The 17,702-nt window shown below is 31.3% G+C and overlaps 1 protein-coding gene across 3 annotated transcripts in view; it reads right to left on the bottom strand.

The window, feature by feature from the left end:
* Positions 1 to 3,197: 3,197 nt before the first annotated feature.
* The window catches only part of elg1 (enhanced level of genomic instability 1), a 73,783-nt gene continuing 59,278 nt past the window's right edge, over positions 3,198 to 17,702 (bottom strand). For 2 of the 3 annotated variants that reach the window (XM_075369561.1, XM_075369560.1), the window contains exons 14-16: positions 16,866 to 17,066; positions 8,656 to 8,819; positions 3,199 to 5,964 (exon numbers count right to left, since the gene is read on the bottom strand). In XM_075369561.1, coding sequence (XP_075225676.1) covers positions 5,721 to 5,964; positions 8,656 to 8,819; positions 16,866 to 17,066 — 609 coding nt within the window. In that variant the 3' untranslated portion in view covers positions 3,199 to 5,720. Of the gene's footprint in view, positions 5,965 to 8,655; positions 8,820 to 16,865; positions 17,067 to 17,702 lie in introns of all 3 variants that reach the window. The other variant, XM_075369562.1, reaches the window with a different exon arrangement.

Genomic DNA, 17,702 nt, shown 5'->3' with positions numbered 1-17,702 from the left:
TACAATTAAATGGGTTTTAAACTTTTATATAATTTTTCTTTCCATAAAGTAAAATGATGTTAGTATGCAATTTTTTTTTTTAAATTAAATAATGGCAGCACTTATTTTTGTGCTTTATCATTAAATAATAATATATCAATATTTTCAGCTAAGTAATTAGGATATAATTTATTACAAGTGACAATTCATTTTGTTTAAGGGGGATTGCATTAAATTTTATTTTAAAGATTGAATAAAATGCAGTGGACTGAAGTTATTATGAGGATGTTAAAGAATGATTATGTTGATACAAAGAGTTTATAGTACAAACTGTCAATGAAGACATCAAATGGTTTCAAGTTTGTAAAGACAACAATAAGGAAGGATGCTGGACATTCTAACATTAATAACCTATGAAACAACAAAGTAAAGGGCATTGTGATCAATAATTAACAAATCAGTTTTACAGAAGTTGAAGATGCAAGAATCTCTTATGGCTCATGTGAAATAATTTTTACTGATTGATATGTACAAACACACCAGTATTGATATGTACACACACCAGTGTGTATATGTACACACACAGTGTTTCTAAAATGGTGGGCAGGCTATATACTTTTTCGGATTCTACTTGTAAAACTGAAAAAAAAAAATGTCATCAGAGTTATGACAGAAAATTGATGTAATTTTGTCTGTTTTCATGTCCTCCACTTTACATTCAATTTAATTAAATATTGTTTTTATTTATTGTAAATTAGTATCAAATTAAGTAATAATTTTCTCACGATAAGATTTAATATTAAATAATAATAAAACAATTTATATTAATTTTTCACTTTTGAATAATTTTACACAGCAACTATTACACAGTTGATCATGTTAACAATGTAAAAATGAGGCTTCTTTCAACAGGAATGGTGTTTAAAACAATCAAAACCAACGTATCTGGAGTGACAAGAATCCTCATGGTACCTTCCAAAGTAGCCATCAACAAAGATTTTCCCTGAACACATGGGCAGGTTTTTTTACCTTCCCAAATACATTTTACCAAATTGTTTAGATGGAGAAAATTAACTTTCTCATTTAACTGAAAATTTTATACATTTTCTGGAAGACCTATCTCTACAATTAAGAGGAAGTATGTGATTTCACCGTAATCGAGCTCCAGCATATTTCAGTCAATTGGTATCAGATTTGCTACATGAAACTTTCCATGAAAAATGGATAGACCACAGAGAGCCAGTGCCCTGGCCTGCCTGATCACCTGACTTAACCGTCTTGACTTCTACCTCTGGAGCCATTTGAAACATACTATTGTTTATTCAACTCAACATTGAGGATCTTCAACAAAAGATCCAAAATGAATTTCAAGAAATTAGGAACTGTTGAATTTTCAAAATCTCTGTTGTCTCATAATTACTCAGAAAAAAATTATATTTAAAAATGATACATTACTTGTCAGAAAAATACTTATTTAATGTAAACAAAAACCAAATTCAATTTTGGTGATAATAAATTTTACTACAATGGTAGATAATTTTTTTATTAATAAGTTGGCAATAGAATGACGACAGGGGATCAACAGATGCGCAATACTGTATTAGTGTTTAAATTTTTCTGTAAGGTACATTAAGTATATTGAGTACTGTGAACTGTGCTGTCATTAGCCAAGGTTTTCTATAAGTGAAGTTTGAAAGTGATCAGTTTGCCATTGAAGTAATGGAATATTTATTTACAACAGTGGCATACTTTTTGGGTGTGTGTGATGGTAATGTTACAGCTACTGCAGTAGAATATGAAATAATACATTTTCCAAATCCTAAAACAATTACCATATCTTTTTGGAATCTTAAGAGGAAACAGGTTCACTACCTAGTATTTGTACCAGCTACGAACGATCTATCCAACACAACACTCTGTTACTGATGAAATTATAATTGATACAGTTCGCGCAGTCCAGAAGTGAGTACCTGCAATGTCATTTAAGTGGTCAGAGTTTCATATTTTTAGCGTCAATGTACAGAGTAGCCTTCTTCAATCAGCTGTTTGGATTGTTCATTTTGCCTGGCCGTAAAGGTCTACATGCACTTTCTTCAAGAATTGCCATAGCTGCTTGAAAATGTTTCTCTAGTGCTGAGATGCAAAGTACAATGGCACAATTCCCACATTTCTTGTGCCATTTCCACTCGCTTAAATCATAATTTTCCCGAGAAATGGATTGGTCGTGGAGGTCCACATTCTTGGCCAAAGATCGTCTGATCTTACACCTTTAGATTTTTGGAACTGGGTATAAATGAAAAATATTGTACATAATATTTGAGGAATTAATTGCCCACATTATGGATGCAGCTGAGCAACTTAAGACAGCCCTGAAGAACTTTCAGTCTTCACTAGCTGTAACTCAAGAACGAAGCATCTTAGGACATACGTTTATATGAACGTTTTTCATTATTTTCACAAGCAGAATAGGTTATTAACATCCTGGGAGAATGTGATACACCCCTTGTATGTATGTATACAATCAATTCTTAATTAACTACATTACTACAATCTAAATTTTATTTATTCTTTTATGATGAACACTGATGGAGGTAAATGTATTTTTTAAAGACAAATATGCCTTAAAAAAATACTAAATACATTTATTTCTCAAAAACTAAGTGTTATATTTATAAAAAATTCTATAAGGTCAAAACCTTATTTAATTTCCTTTTGTTCTATTATGTAAATTGATGGAAATAGTTATAATTAATAGTCATAGTTAAAACTCATTTTCCTTTTTTACTTACTTGTATTAAGGCGAGGAAGTATTGTGACTGCGAAAAATCTCGGTTTTGAGATTTCAACGGAAATATCCATTTTGACTAGTTTCGGCGTGATGTCTGTACATACATATGTATCTTGCTTAACTCAAAATTGATTAGCCGTAGGAAGTTGAAATTTTTGATTTAGAGCTGTTGTATCATCTAGTTGTGCACCTCCCCTTTTGATTATAATCGACTTGACCAAAAATGTCCAAAATCCAAATTTTTGAATTTTGGACTTTTTCTTAACTACAATAATAAGCCCTCATTGAAAGCTTTTCAGCAATATATCATAAGAGGCGCTTATTTTCATTGGTTCCAGAGTTACAGCAAAACAAATTTAATTAATGAAATATATGGATCTTACAAGGGAAAGGTTCAAATCCAACTTCATCTCCTTTTTCTTTAATCTAAATATATTGATTTATTAATAATTGTTAACTTCTGCTTGTAAAAATGTTTTACAATAAATAATAATTCAATAACAATAGAAAAAAATATATGAAAAAATATCAGTTTTTTACTGAAATATTTTATAGTATATATTTTTAAAAACTTTTGAACATTTGATCTTTTACATAAAACTTATGTAATTAACCTTATAGTTTAACAATAACCTTGTTACAAAAATCCAACATGATTTTTATCACATCTCCACTACAGAAAGAACGTTACCTAATATAAAAGAATATATCTGAATATACCTTTGACTCTGGCTGATGTTGACTAAGTAGCTCTTTGAAGTAGTCTGATCTAAATAAGTGCTGAGATATGAGAAAAGAAATGTTAACAATATTCAAAAGTCTTCTTATCATCTAACATTTATTAATAACAAAAAAAAAACAACAAAAAAACAATAAAATACAACAAATAAAAATTACGGGAGATTTCAAAACGTCAACTTTCCCACTGAACACAGTATTTTTAACAAAAATATTTCAAAAATGTACTATTTTTAAATACTAATAAATCTTGCTGTAGGTGTAATAAAATATTCTTATTGCTAGGCTCCTTTACTTAATTACTGCACCAGAAAGCATTGTAAACAATATATTTTTTAAAAACTAAAAATATCTTGCTTTTGCAATTATAAAATATGACTTTATACTAGTAATTTAATTCTTAAAATGACTAACACACATTTAATTGTGACAAATAAATGCAATATACCTAATTTTAATGGGAATTAATCATCTTTCATCCATTTGAAACAGTTATGACATACTAGATATAACAAATTATACAAAAAAAAAAAACACTTAATTTGTCTACCAAAATGCTGAAAAAATGAACATATACATCATTACTGGTAACATGAATTTTTAACAAGTCAAGTAATAATATTTTTAATCAGTAGGTAATTTTTTTTTGTAATTTTGCACTGTTACCCCATCAATTTTGTTGTTAGAGAAAAACTTATAAGCCCAATGGCTTATAAGGGATAATGCCTAATCAATAATAGGCATTTAATTTTAAATGGAACTTAATAATTCTGGCTTTTAACTTTCTTAAAAAAGGGAGAAATTTAAAAAAAAAATGATTAAAAAAAATCATACCTTAGTTAATTTTTCATGTGCAGAGGTAATTTTACTAACTTAACAGAAACAAACTTTTTTAGTTTTCTATTTAATCCCTACTTTTAAAAAGATGAGGTTATACACATTGTTTTTAAAAAAGTGGATGATTCTACATATACTTTTGAGAAAAAAAAATTTTCTCATCAAAATTTAAAAAAAAATTTAATATTAGATTTTTCCTGCACTATAAACAATCTTTAATATTTTAGACAAAAAATTTGTAAAATCTATAAACAAACTTATAAGTTTGTTAACTTATAACAAACTTATAACTTATCAGTTGTAGATATATAACCTAACAGTGCAAACGTGAAACTTCAAGACTATTTTTTGATGATTGCAGGCTAACACCTGATATATAATTATATTTTTCTGATTATGAGAAGAGATAATTATGTTATGAAATTTATGAAAAAATGCAAAATCTGAACAGAATTCTAACCCAGAATACGTTGAAATAAAAAGCACAAGAAAGTACCAGCAAAATGCTAATATCTAAAGAGAACAAATGGCTAGTCGTTTGGTACACTGCCATTTGTCAATGATTGCTAATAGATTAGTTGGTTTCTTGTTCAATTACCAGCAAGGATCTGGCATATTTTTAGCAATCACTTCATCCATCTCATCTTCCTCATTAAACTATGTAAATATGTTTCAGATAAAAAGTAAAATAATGTGTAAAATTTAAAAATATTAAGTATTTTTTAAAAATTTATATTAAAATATATACAATTTTCATAAAATATGTATGTGTTCCGTTTTATTTTTATAATAAACATATGAATAACAAATATGCATGATGTAATTTACAGATCATAAAATGAATGATAATTATTAAGGGTAAAAAATAATTTCTGTAGTAACAAACTCAATAATAATACATTTTCATGCACATTATACAGGCACCATTTAAAACTTTTGATTTAAGAGATAGGTTGTCTTTCATTCCAACAAATAATTTATGCAAGTATATCTAAGTCACTATTATTATTATTATTACTGCATAACTTACATGGAGGAATATTGAATTTTTAGTATGTTACATTTACACAGTTCGTTAAAAACAGAATTGTTATTATGGGGTATTCAAAATAACAATGTTTCTTATCAATTTTTTACTTATTTTTTATTTATCCTTGTTAACTGACTAAATAATAATATTTTTCTACTAGTTTAAAAACAAATATTACACTGAATAGAAATAAAAACATTAAAATATATGTATGAATTTTTATAAATATATACAAAGTTATCTACCTACATATATAACTGAAAATAAATAATAAAATAATTACATATATTACTATAAAAATATAAAAAAGAATCAAATTATCTCTTAACTAATACTTATCTACTTTTACTATGTAAAGGTGTCACAAATATACTTAATACCAGAGTCACTAGCATTTACACCTAAAGCATTAAGATAATTAAAAAACCTACAGGTACGTTTAGAATGTAAAGCTAATCTATTTTTTTCAACACGTCCAAATAACCTAAGAGTTGGAAAATAATCAGAAAAGACTGCATCATGAGAACAATAAGAGTATAATGGCAACGCTGACATAAGATCATCATCTGTTTTCTGAAGCTGATTCTGACTTCTATAAAAAAAAATTATAAAAAATAAAATAAACAAAAATAAAAAATAAACACAAATAACATAATATGAGAAAAAAGTATGAAATGTTATACGTAACCAAATAAAGATGAAAATAAAATGACTGTCCACATTTTATATAAAATATAGAATTTTTATGACCATAGATAATTTTACAAATTCCCTCACATTAAATTCGATCAGACCAATTTTTAAAAACAAAACTTTTTGAGTACAATTGTTTTCATTTTGTTTTTATAAAGTATAAAAACTGTACTTCACACAAAAAACTTAAAAATACATTTCTACAGTTTTTAACATTTTATGAGTTCATAAGATAAGAAAAATTGGCTTTAATCCTTTCCAACCGATTGATGCATGGATATGTCAGTTGTGTGTCCACATAGAGCTACCGGTATGTTGCAGTGTTACCATTATTTTAAATACATTGTCTGATTTAACAAATACGGTTAACAGTACTACTTAAATTATTTTCTCAAAGGCATTAAAATTTTTAACAAAATTTCTTAAAAAATCTTAATTATAAATATTTGATAGACATCATGCTGCAAAGTCTTTGTATGTGTCTCAAGTGGAGCTAGATGGTGGAAGAAGTATAGAAAACCTAAAGGAGATAAAACAAGATTGGCAAGACTATTTTGAAAATTTGTTAAATAAGGATTTCATGAATCAGGTAAGAAAAAGAGAGGTCACCAGAACAGCTAGGAAGTAGAAGATTTTGTCTCCAAATAAAATTTCCTGTTCCTAAAATTATTTTTTTTTTTTGCAAAAAAGCTAACTTTTGATGACAGTCATCAAACAGAATGTAACAAGTTTTACTCTACGCCCAAACCAAAAGAAGATGTGCATAGAAAGAAGAAGTCCAGTCATTAAGTGATTACTAGTTAATGACTGGGTGAATGAAATGAAGCTAAAAGGTGAGCAAGTATAAAATATAAAAATCAGATATTATTCCAATGCTTTCTATAAATTACATTAAATCTGATTCATTACTTAATTATTCGAAGGTTCTGAGGTTCAAATCCTAGTACAAGTTAGTTGCTTTTATATGGATTTGAATACTAGACACTGGATACTGGTGTATTTTGGTGGTTGAGTTAATCACATGTCTCAGGAATGTTCGGCCTGAGTCTGTACAAGACTACACCTTGTCTTGTACAAGGAGGTGGGAGGTGGGTGTTTATTGTTCACTAGTTGAACAGACTGCAACATACACAGGGAAAAAAATTATTTAATTGTGAATGAAGTTATTTAAAAAAAAAATGTTTTCATAACACCTCACATCTCTGTTACAATACTGGATGTTTTCAATTACTATATATCAGATACTATTATTATATTTATACATTTTTTCTGAATCATACAGTAGTCCAAAAAAATTTTTATTTATTTTCATTGAATTTTTCTATTAAATATTAGAAATGAACTGGGGTGGATGTATCAGCAGAAAACCGATTGGGGAATAAAACAAGACCTCTATTTTTTTAACACAACAGTGACTGCGAGTAATTACGCTACAAACTTGCTGCTAAATCATGAATACACCTCTTGTAATCAGTTTTCCAATTTTGTGGGAAGGTGGACATCATTAAAGCCAAATTCAGACTATAACAATATTTGAAATATTCAGACTCATATTACTTATTCAGTGTTAGTGTTATGCAGTGCTGTTGTGAATGTCGCACCAGCGGGTAACAAGTCTCTCTCTTGCAATAGTACATTGCCTACCACAATTGCATAATTTATTGCCTCCTTTCACCATAATTTAATGAATGGACTTTTTCAGCACAGAAACCTATCACTACAACTTTTGAAATCAAGAGCATCCACTTAAACTTGTTGATTTGAATGAAGAATAAGGTTTACAATCAACTTATTTGCTTTCATCTACTATCCTTTTATATCAATCTAAAAACAATAGCGCAGTAATAATACACTTTGTTCATGAGCGATTAAAAAAAAAGACACAAACAACTGGAAGCCACCACACACAATTTTTTTGCACAGCCAAGACGAGTATGTCAACCTCACATATTAAGGTGCAAGGAATTTGGATATTTTTCAAGCTTATCATTAAGTGTGTGATACTACTGACCATGCCAAACAAACTTGTTTATAGTATGCAGAAAATTATCTGTAATGATGGCTGGATGTTCAATTTGTTCATAATCATGAACATTCTCTCTATATTATTTATTTTTTTTACATAATTGTTGTACAGTTCATTTATCTGAACTATTGCACGGTTAAATTTCCGTAACCTGTCAATGAAATCCATACGAGTGAGTATATTCTGTTACAAAATTGAAAAAAAAATCTTTCTTCTCATGTCAAAGAATTTTCAATTTTATTGTTCATTTTAAAAAGACAAAGAAACAACGTAAAAACTTCTAAAAGATGAAATTCACACTCAACATAAACAAGTTACTGAGACTAGTGGTGACTTGAAATGTTTGGGATCAATGGAACTTGCACGGTAGGAATATGTGAATGGGTATAACTTAATTACAACATTCTGAGCAAAAGCTTCTTGAAAAGTACAACGTAATAAAAAAATCATGTTTATAATAGCGACTTTTTTGTCATGTTTTATAAAAGTAAAACAATGAACTATAAAATGTTATAAAGATTGTAAAAACTACTCTAAAATTTCAGTATAAAAATAAACACTGACCTTAACTGTGATGAGGTGCAAGTAGCAATAGATTCATATAAATAATCAGCTATGTGACAGGACAAATTACTGCCTGTTAATAAACGTTCTGAACAATCTAGCAAAGAAGTACTATCACTCGGTAATGCTTTACAAGGTGCTGGACAAGGATCCTTCATTCTATCCTGTATAAATATAATTAAATAAATAGAATATTTGAAATATAATAAAAAACATATTTATCAAGAGAAGAAATAAATACTATTCTGATGGCTCCCATATTGTACTATTAGTAGTCATAAAATTGTTTTACAGCACAATAAAACCTCACTAATAAGATTAGATCATTTGGATGGAATTCTTTCCATCTCTACTACGACAGAACTCTTCAAATCTATTTATATGACTTTTGTTTTAGACCACCTCACTTATTTAATAATTAAGCAAGTTAAATTATTAAGAATTTCCTTAGTTTTTCATTTGTTCTGGAAGCATGTATAATATTAATAGGTATATTAAGCCAAATATAGATCGTTTTAACACAAGGAGTTATAACTGATAGTCTATTACTAACAAACATTACAATAAGATACATGTAGATGTAATACATTTTTTAGCATAAAATTAGTATGCCATGTTTGTATTACTTTGTACTAATATTTCTAATATAAATTTCAACGTAGGATTATTCTAAGTTGTTACAGAATCACAGAAACCTTCTTATTATGGTTTCTGTGATGGTCTGTTGCATTTCAGGTGTCATATCACAGTAACTCTACTTTCTGCATGCAAAGAGTATCTTTTGTTAAATGGAAGAAGTGTGTAAGTGTAACACTTATACATTTACCAATAATTTTTCTTAGATAAGGTACAAAAGATTAAAACGTAAAAATCTATAATTACTCGTCATATCATAAGGGTTACTCATGTGGGTTACAAGAAACATAAAAGAAAAGTTAGACACTTGATATTGTGAAATATGAATAAAATTAAAGTGTAGATTTCTCAGGAATTGAGAATACTGTAATATGTAGTGTATTTTCAAAATTTAAAGTACATAAAATTTCAGTTAATTTGAGATTAATTGGGTCCAATTTTGTAAAAAATTTAATATCCTTTTCACTCATTTTGCAAGTCACCATTTTATGTACTACTTGAGAAATACTCAAAAACTAAGTTGTAAACAAAAATACTACTTGTAAGATGGAAGTTAATTTAATTTCCTTTAATATGAGATGTCTGAAACCTTTTTAGATGTTAAATTGCCAAGTTTATCTTAAAAATATACTTATTTTATAAGTTATTAATTCTATTAACAATAATTTTTATAAATTTAAAATCTCTATCCCTTAACCACATTTTTCTCTACTACAAAAAGATGTGGCTATTCGAAAAAACCTGCTTGATTTTATTTTTTTGTTTTTTCTGGGTGAAAAATGCTTTGGCACTATTAACACCTGCTTGAAATGAAATCTACTTACGAGCAGTAAAATTATTAGCAAATTATTTTTTATCCATTTGAATTAATCTTATTATGCTATAAAACAATTCTTGGATGATTACTCTTAAAAATTAATTATTTTGTATACAGAAATGTAACAATACTGATATTAATGATAGATAAACAAAACTAACATGGCTATGATCCAGCCAACACTGATATTTTCTTTGCACATAATTTGGATTGTTTTGAAAAGTTATATTCTATTTGTATTATGGTTTATCGCAATTTTATTTTATAAGTTATACAGTTATGTATCACAAAGTTCTCCCGGGACTTTCATAACCTATTCTACTCATGAAAATAATGGAAAAGTTCACATAAACATATGTCCTAAAATTTTTCATTTGTGAGTTACAGCAAATGAAAGATTTCGCTCAGATTTCAGCTACCTCGGTAAAATGAGATCGTACTGCGATTTTTAGGACATTAATTAAGGGGTAGAATTAGTAGTAATTTCACATTCACACTCACATTTTAATGAAATCTAATGATTTTTGACTTGAAAAATCAAATAAAATAGGTACCAGAACCATATCTACAGTAATTTTTGAGAAATCTGGTGAGAAAACCAATAAATTGGGGTAAAAAAACTATGTTTTATATGTTTGATGTACAACTTTATTAAATGTGCAATAAACAAAAAACCTTTAAACAAACTTGTAGAGAATTTTATTCTAAACAAAATGGTGTAAGATAAGTTGAATAAACAAAGAGAAGTTATAAAAATTACAATTTTATTTAGAAACAGTACATTATATATTTGTCAGAAAAACACTTATTACATATGTAAAATAAAAATTAATTAGATAATCTCTTTATGAATGACAGAAATACAATAAATTATTTGAAAAGTTATTAATTCAAAGTTGGCAATAAAATAACAACAGTTGATCAACAATACGCAATACCGTATTAATGTTTAAATTGTTCTGTAAGGTACATTAAGTTTATCGGATACTGTGAACTGTGCTGTCATTAGCCAAGGTTTTCTGTGAATTTTAGTTTGAAAGTAATTGGTTTGCCATTGAAGTAATACCGTACTTCTTTACAGCAGAGGAATATACTGATATGGCATTCATTTTGGGTGTGTGTAATGGTAATTCTACAGCTGATGCAGTAGAATAAGAGATATGTTTTTTAAATCACAAGATTACAGATCCCAAAACAATTACCATGACTTTTCGCTACCTTTGGGGAAAAGATTCACTACTTAGTATTCATATCAGCTATGAACAATCTGTCCAATAAAATGATGTTATCATAAACAGCCTGTTCAACATTTACACCTAGGAGATGGTCCAATTTGCTTGGAGTTCTGCAGCTGGTGGAATACAAATCGACAACAAGTGTCTTTTATTTATCAACAAGACAAATTTCACTCTAGAAAGCATCAACTTATACAATGGGCATATACAGGAAGAAGTAAATCCTCATTAAATGGTGGAAGGTAATTTTCAACACCGATTTAGTGTCAATGTATGGTGCAGTTCTTCACAATTAGCAATGTTTATATTACCACTTAAATGCTGAGGTCTAATGCACTTTCTTCAAGAATTGCCATAGCTGCTTGAAGATGTTTCTCTAGTGCTGAGATGCAAAGTATACTTCCTACACAATGGCGCACTTCCCCATATCTCTTGTGCCATTTCCACTTACTTAAATCATAATTTCTCTGACAAATGGATCTGTCCACATTCCTGGCCACAAAGATCACTTGATCTAACACCTGTCGATTTTTATGTCTTAAGATGGATGAAAAATATTGTATACAAAACAAAAATACGAGGTCTGTAAATAAAGCAATGAAACTGGTTCAAAAAACTTTTTATTTACAATTATTCATGGACTCTATCAATAGGGAAGCCACGCAATGCTTCAAATGATTTTCCCACTCTTCATAGCAGTGTTGGAACTCAGAAACCAGAATACCCTTCAGATTCGGGTCGGTTACATTTTTTTTGATTTTCAACTGTTCCAAAATGGTGTCCTTTGAGGCGTTTCTTTAAAGTCAGGAACAGGAAAAAGTCGCAAGGACTCAAGTCAGGTGAATAAGGTGGTTGAGGAACTACAGGAATGTTTTCCTTTGCCAAAAACTCATTAACTGAGAGTGCAGTTTGACAAGGTGTACTGTCATGATGCAGCATCCAGTTGTCTTTGGTAGCTGGTCTCATGTGGGCAACTCTTTTCCACAGTCTTTAAAGAATTTGTTGGTTAACATATTGATTTACAGTCTGTCCTGTAGGCAAAAACTCCTTATTGACAATTCCACTACTATTGAAGAAAAAAATTGTCATGGTTTTGAATTGCTCATTTTAGCTTTTTTGGGGCACATTGAGTTTGAAGTGTGCCACTCCTTGCTCTGATGTTTAGTTTCTGGGTCTTATTTAAATATCCAAGGTTCATCACCACTAACAACATTTTTTAGAAAATCAGGATAAGTTTCATCAATTCGCCCAATTTTGAAAAAGTATCAGTAGCATTCTCACCGAGTTTAACATAAAACTTGATTGCAAAACATTGCTAATAATTAGTATCAATAATTTTTGTAACACAAAACAAAAACTTGTTTCACAAAAAATTTGTTTACGTCTCATGTGGTAACAATAGATTAAAAATATTAATACCTAATATAAATGAGCTGTTCATATAACCATATGTTAACTAGTAACTTTACAGTGTTGCCACTTAGACTGCCAAAAAAAACTAGTCTCAACTTTATTTAGAGACCTTGTACATTCTTGTAAGCTATTAATTGTCCGCATTATGGAACAGGTTGAACAACTTAAGGACAGCCCTGAAGAACTAAAAAGAGCAACAAAAGCAGTACAGAAGCATGTCAAAAAGTATGTTACAAGTAATGGGCTCTGTAGGGTTAGGTCCCAAGTCTTAATTGAATAAACACAAAGAAATTGTATCACATGGCTGAATTTATTGTTTCTACTAAACATGAATGAACTGACTACAAAAACTACTGAATGTAGACTGAATTTGTCATTTTGCCTACTGTTGTCAAAACAAACGGTCCCTAGCAACAGCAAACACATGTATATAGGCGGGAAACAGTAAATGCGTTAGGAACACAACATACCGCCCACCTTGAAAACATCAGTTTTCAACATAAATAAAAACATAAACAAGTACAAAAACATCAAAATATAAGAATACAAAAAAAAAACAATGAAATTAATACAAAAGAAAATATCAAAATGAATAGTACTTAATAGAACAAACTTAAATTAAAAATGATTTGAGATTCTAATCGGTTTTATCATTGTCACTATTATTTTCAGTGTCTATCAGTCTGTTACTGAAGCACGTAATACAATCATGTATTACCTTTCTGGCAAGACTTCGTCCATTGAAAGGTCAAAATTTTTGTCATATTGATGCCAACACAGCTTTAGGTCCAGCATGTATGTACAATCTTGTGTGTTCTTGTTTCATGATTAAGCTTGTAATAGGATTGTTTGGTGATAGTAGCAGAGGATGTTTTTGGTAGTAACAAAGCAGAGATTTTTGTAATCTTCCGCCTACCCTGAGAAGTTGATCTTATCTAAAAATGGGCAAAACTGTATTTACTTGCAATCTGAATCGAGTTCCTTTGTTTTTTGAAGACGTTTAATTTCTTCACCAAAATTTTCAGTCTGAATTATGTGTACAATTTATTTAAAATATTATTCAATTCCGTAACTGTCAAACATCCAGAAAGACAATACTGATTGTCCTTTAGTCTACAGCTGTTGATAAACCGTAGAATATAAGCAATGACACGCTGTAACTTATGAAATGATGAGTACTTATAAATAAAACTATTGTTATCAATTGCAACACAAACACGTAGTTGTGATTTATATTTTGAAAGCTCCTCCTCCTTATGTAACTGAACATCTTGTGAACTATTCCAAGTACATCACAATCCCGCAGGAGAAGACACCCGCCTAGTTACGTTCCGGTTGCCACTACCCCCTCCCGTTCATTGCCCTGTCGAGCTTTAACGAAAGTCATCTATCGCCCTCTGACTTTTTATATCTCATATTAATAAGCCTGGCCTCATTGGAATGCCACCATCAGTGATTTAATAACTCAGCTTACTGCTTTCGCTGTAGGCCTCATCCGGACATCTTGAATCTCCTACATTGTATCCCTCTGAACTACCTAATCGAGCCCACGGAAGCACGAACCCCGCACCTAGCTCTACTTATTATGAGCCAATTACGTAAATGTCTTGAAATTCGAGGCAAAATAAACACAACATACCACCAAACATGTTGATCGCAACAATGAAATTTAGTCCTGGTTGCCTTATGATACTCAACTTTATGCTTAAATAAACCCCTGACTTAGGTTAAATTATGGAATCCAGTTTGGTCCACTAGTGGAGAGGGGGACAAATCTCCTACTCCCACTTGGCTCCATCAGAGTCCTGCATGACATTCACCACAATAAACCATCGTCAAGATGCTGCTACACCTCAAGGCTGCATGGTGTCCCATGCCCTTCGGCAGTGCAGCCGCATCCCGCTGACAGTGTCTTTTGCTCATTCAAATCTGCCCTCAACAAAATGCTGCTACACCTCATGGCTGCATCGCATCCTATGCCCATCGGCAGTGCAGTCGCTGTTCCGATGACAGCTTTAACAATCATTGACACCTCTTACCTAACTAACCGTGGCTCGCTGTCGAAGTGCCTTCTTTCTTTTTTTTCCTGTTTAGCCTCCGGTAACTACCGTTTAGATAATACTTCAGAGGATGAATGAGGATGATATGTATGAGTGTAAATGAAGTGTAGTTTTGTACAGTCTCGGTTCGAACATTTCTGAGATGTGTGGTTAATTGAAACCCAACCAACAAAGAACACCGGTGTCCACGATCTAGTATTCAAATCCGTGTAAAAATAACTGGCTTTACTAGGACTTGAACGCTGGAACTCTCGACTTTCAAATCAGCTGATTTGGGAAGACGCGTTCACCACTAGACCAACCCGGTGGGTGCTGCCGAAGCGCCTACCTTCGGTAAATCAAACTGACCAGGTGGACCCTAGCCGCCCAGGTTCCTATTCCTACTCTATTAAATCCCTTCAGCCGCTCTACATTGGGTGAGGAATTGAAGGAAGCCAGCTACAATTGTCCAGTCTCTGCAAGTCCTCCAGTTGACCGGCAGATCAAAGGAGTTTACTCTCTCAAGTTCCCTAACTCTGGTACGCTCAGCTTGGGCAGACATACAGGACATGGTCCACCATGTCATCGACTCTACAGTCTGGACACAAGCTGGAGTCAACCAACTTAAACCTAGCCAAACTATCCCTAAAAGCATCATGTCCCGAAAGAAATTGAGTAATATGAAGATTGGGGGGAACACAGCTAAAAGCTCGCAACTCCCTAACATTTGGAAAAATACCATGCGTGTATCGACCAGTAGAAGAATCATTCCACCTAGCTTGCCAAGTCAAAACCTTGGTCTTCAATTTCTTGCATACGCCCTGACGTTAGAAGACTTCCCTTCTTTGAGATATACCGCTGGCTAAGATCTGTAGCCAAAATATCTAGGGGTTTTATGCAGGTAATCACAGTGACTGCCTCTCGCAAAACAGTCCTGTAGCTACCGACAACAGCTACAATAGAAGACATTGGGCTCGCAAAAGAATGTCCCTATAACTTTGGAATTGTAAACGATGAGCCCAGATGGGCGCAGCATACAACATTATGGCCTCATGGACACCTTTGTAAAGAACACACATAGTACGGTAATTCAACCCCAATCAGGATGGATGACTCTATGAACACCGTAAAAAGCATCGATGGCCTTCTTCGCTACAAACTGGAGCTGCTCCTTGAAGAGAAGCCTCTCATCAAGAATGACACCCAGATACTCCTCAACGGTAACATACCTAATTGGAAGGCCGTCCATCACAACCCGCAGGTGGCGGCCCTTCAATAACATCATAGTGGTTTTCTCTGCACTGAAATCCATGTTATGCTGAAGACTCCACAATCTTAGTACCTTACATGCTTGTGTCGCTCTGAGCACTATATCGGCACGCGAATTGCCCTCGAAGATGGGCAGCAACCCATCGTTGGCATAAGCCACGATGCGGCAACCACTAGGCATCCGCAATCGCATGAGAGAGTCAAACTCAATGACCCAAATGAGTGGACCTAGAAAACACTGCCTCTGGACAACCTTTAGACAGGGTCTTTCCTACCTCCGAACTGCCGTCACGAAGTATGACAGTTCTGTCGCTGAAGTAGTTTGAGAGAGTTCTAATCTCATTTAGCGTACAACCACGCTGCTGCAGTTGAAACAGGGCTGAGGGCCACCACAAGTTGTTGAATGGACCAGATATGTCCAAAAAGACACCGAGTACATACTTGGACTCGCTGGCTGAAGCCAAATCCATAACCCTAAGAAGTTCGTCCTCTGTGCCATTACCAGGGTGGATACCATACTGATCGTCATCAAGTATAAGTTTAACATACATAATTACTGTTACATTTTTTTACATAAATTAACATAGTATGTTAATTCAATAGCATGTGTTAATCTACATTTAATAAACTGTTTTTGTAAAATGTGATACTTCACAGTAACGAGTTCCAGTTTATTTTTATTTTTGAGACTTCTTAAAAGTAGCAATGTATGATAATTTGATAATTGAAGACCACTTTAAAGATCACTTTTAAAGATAAGTATAAAAAGGAAACATGCAATAAAACTTTAATTATACTTACTGAAATTAATGAATTTGAATTCATCAGTAAATCATAAGTGACGAGAGACTGTGATAAAAGAACAACTGATTTCAGTTGGTTTTTAATAATTTCTTTGTTAGTTCTCTTATCTTTTAATGCCTCTTGTTTATCATGAATATATGAAACTGGGGATACCCACACAGGGGAATCTGTTATCCCAGGCCAACTCTTTTCTGTTTTCTGAAACATTAAAAAAAAAGTCATTGTTAATTATATTTATCACAAACAGAAACACATTTATTTGAAAAAAATGAAATCTCATGTTTTTATAGAAACTAACGTTATTCAAAAATAACATTTATTTTACAATAACGATAAATAAAATGAAATGCAAAATTTTATCATAATTCTTCTTTAATTTTTACAATGATTTTTTACTGCTTGTCATGTAACTGATTATTATTAATTAAATTAATGATTAAATTGTACTATATTTACTTGACAGCCTACTTAACATTACATACACTTTCTTATTATGTAATATTATCTTTTTTTAAAAAACATACTAACTTTTTTTTTACTAGAATGCTATTCTTTAGTATATTAGAGACAGTTTTTCAAGTTTGAGTTCAGTTCAGTTCAGTGTGCGATAAAAGCAAACACAGAACTGGAGCATTCGCTGTTATTGTTTGGTAACAAATGAGTAAAGAGTGTATCACGAATATTCCATTTTGGACAGTAGTTGAAAACAAGCAGGCAAGTTATTTGTGTGTAGGAGAGAAAGTGACATTATTCTATTCATTTATAAAGTGTGGGGTAGTTCTTTTATAAATATTAAAAGTGAATAATACTTGCATAAAGTGAATCGTAAATTTT

This window comes from Lycorma delicatula, chromosome 6 (assembly GCF_047948215.1).
Source record: "Lycorma delicatula isolate Av1 chromosome 6, ASM4794821v1, whole genome shotgun sequence".
Lineage (NCBI taxonomy): Eukaryota > Metazoa > Arthropoda > Insecta > Hemiptera > Fulgoridae > Lycorma > Lycorma delicatula.
Note: the sequence above shows the minus strand (reverse complement) of the source record. Positions and strands in the feature narration are given on the sequence as shown.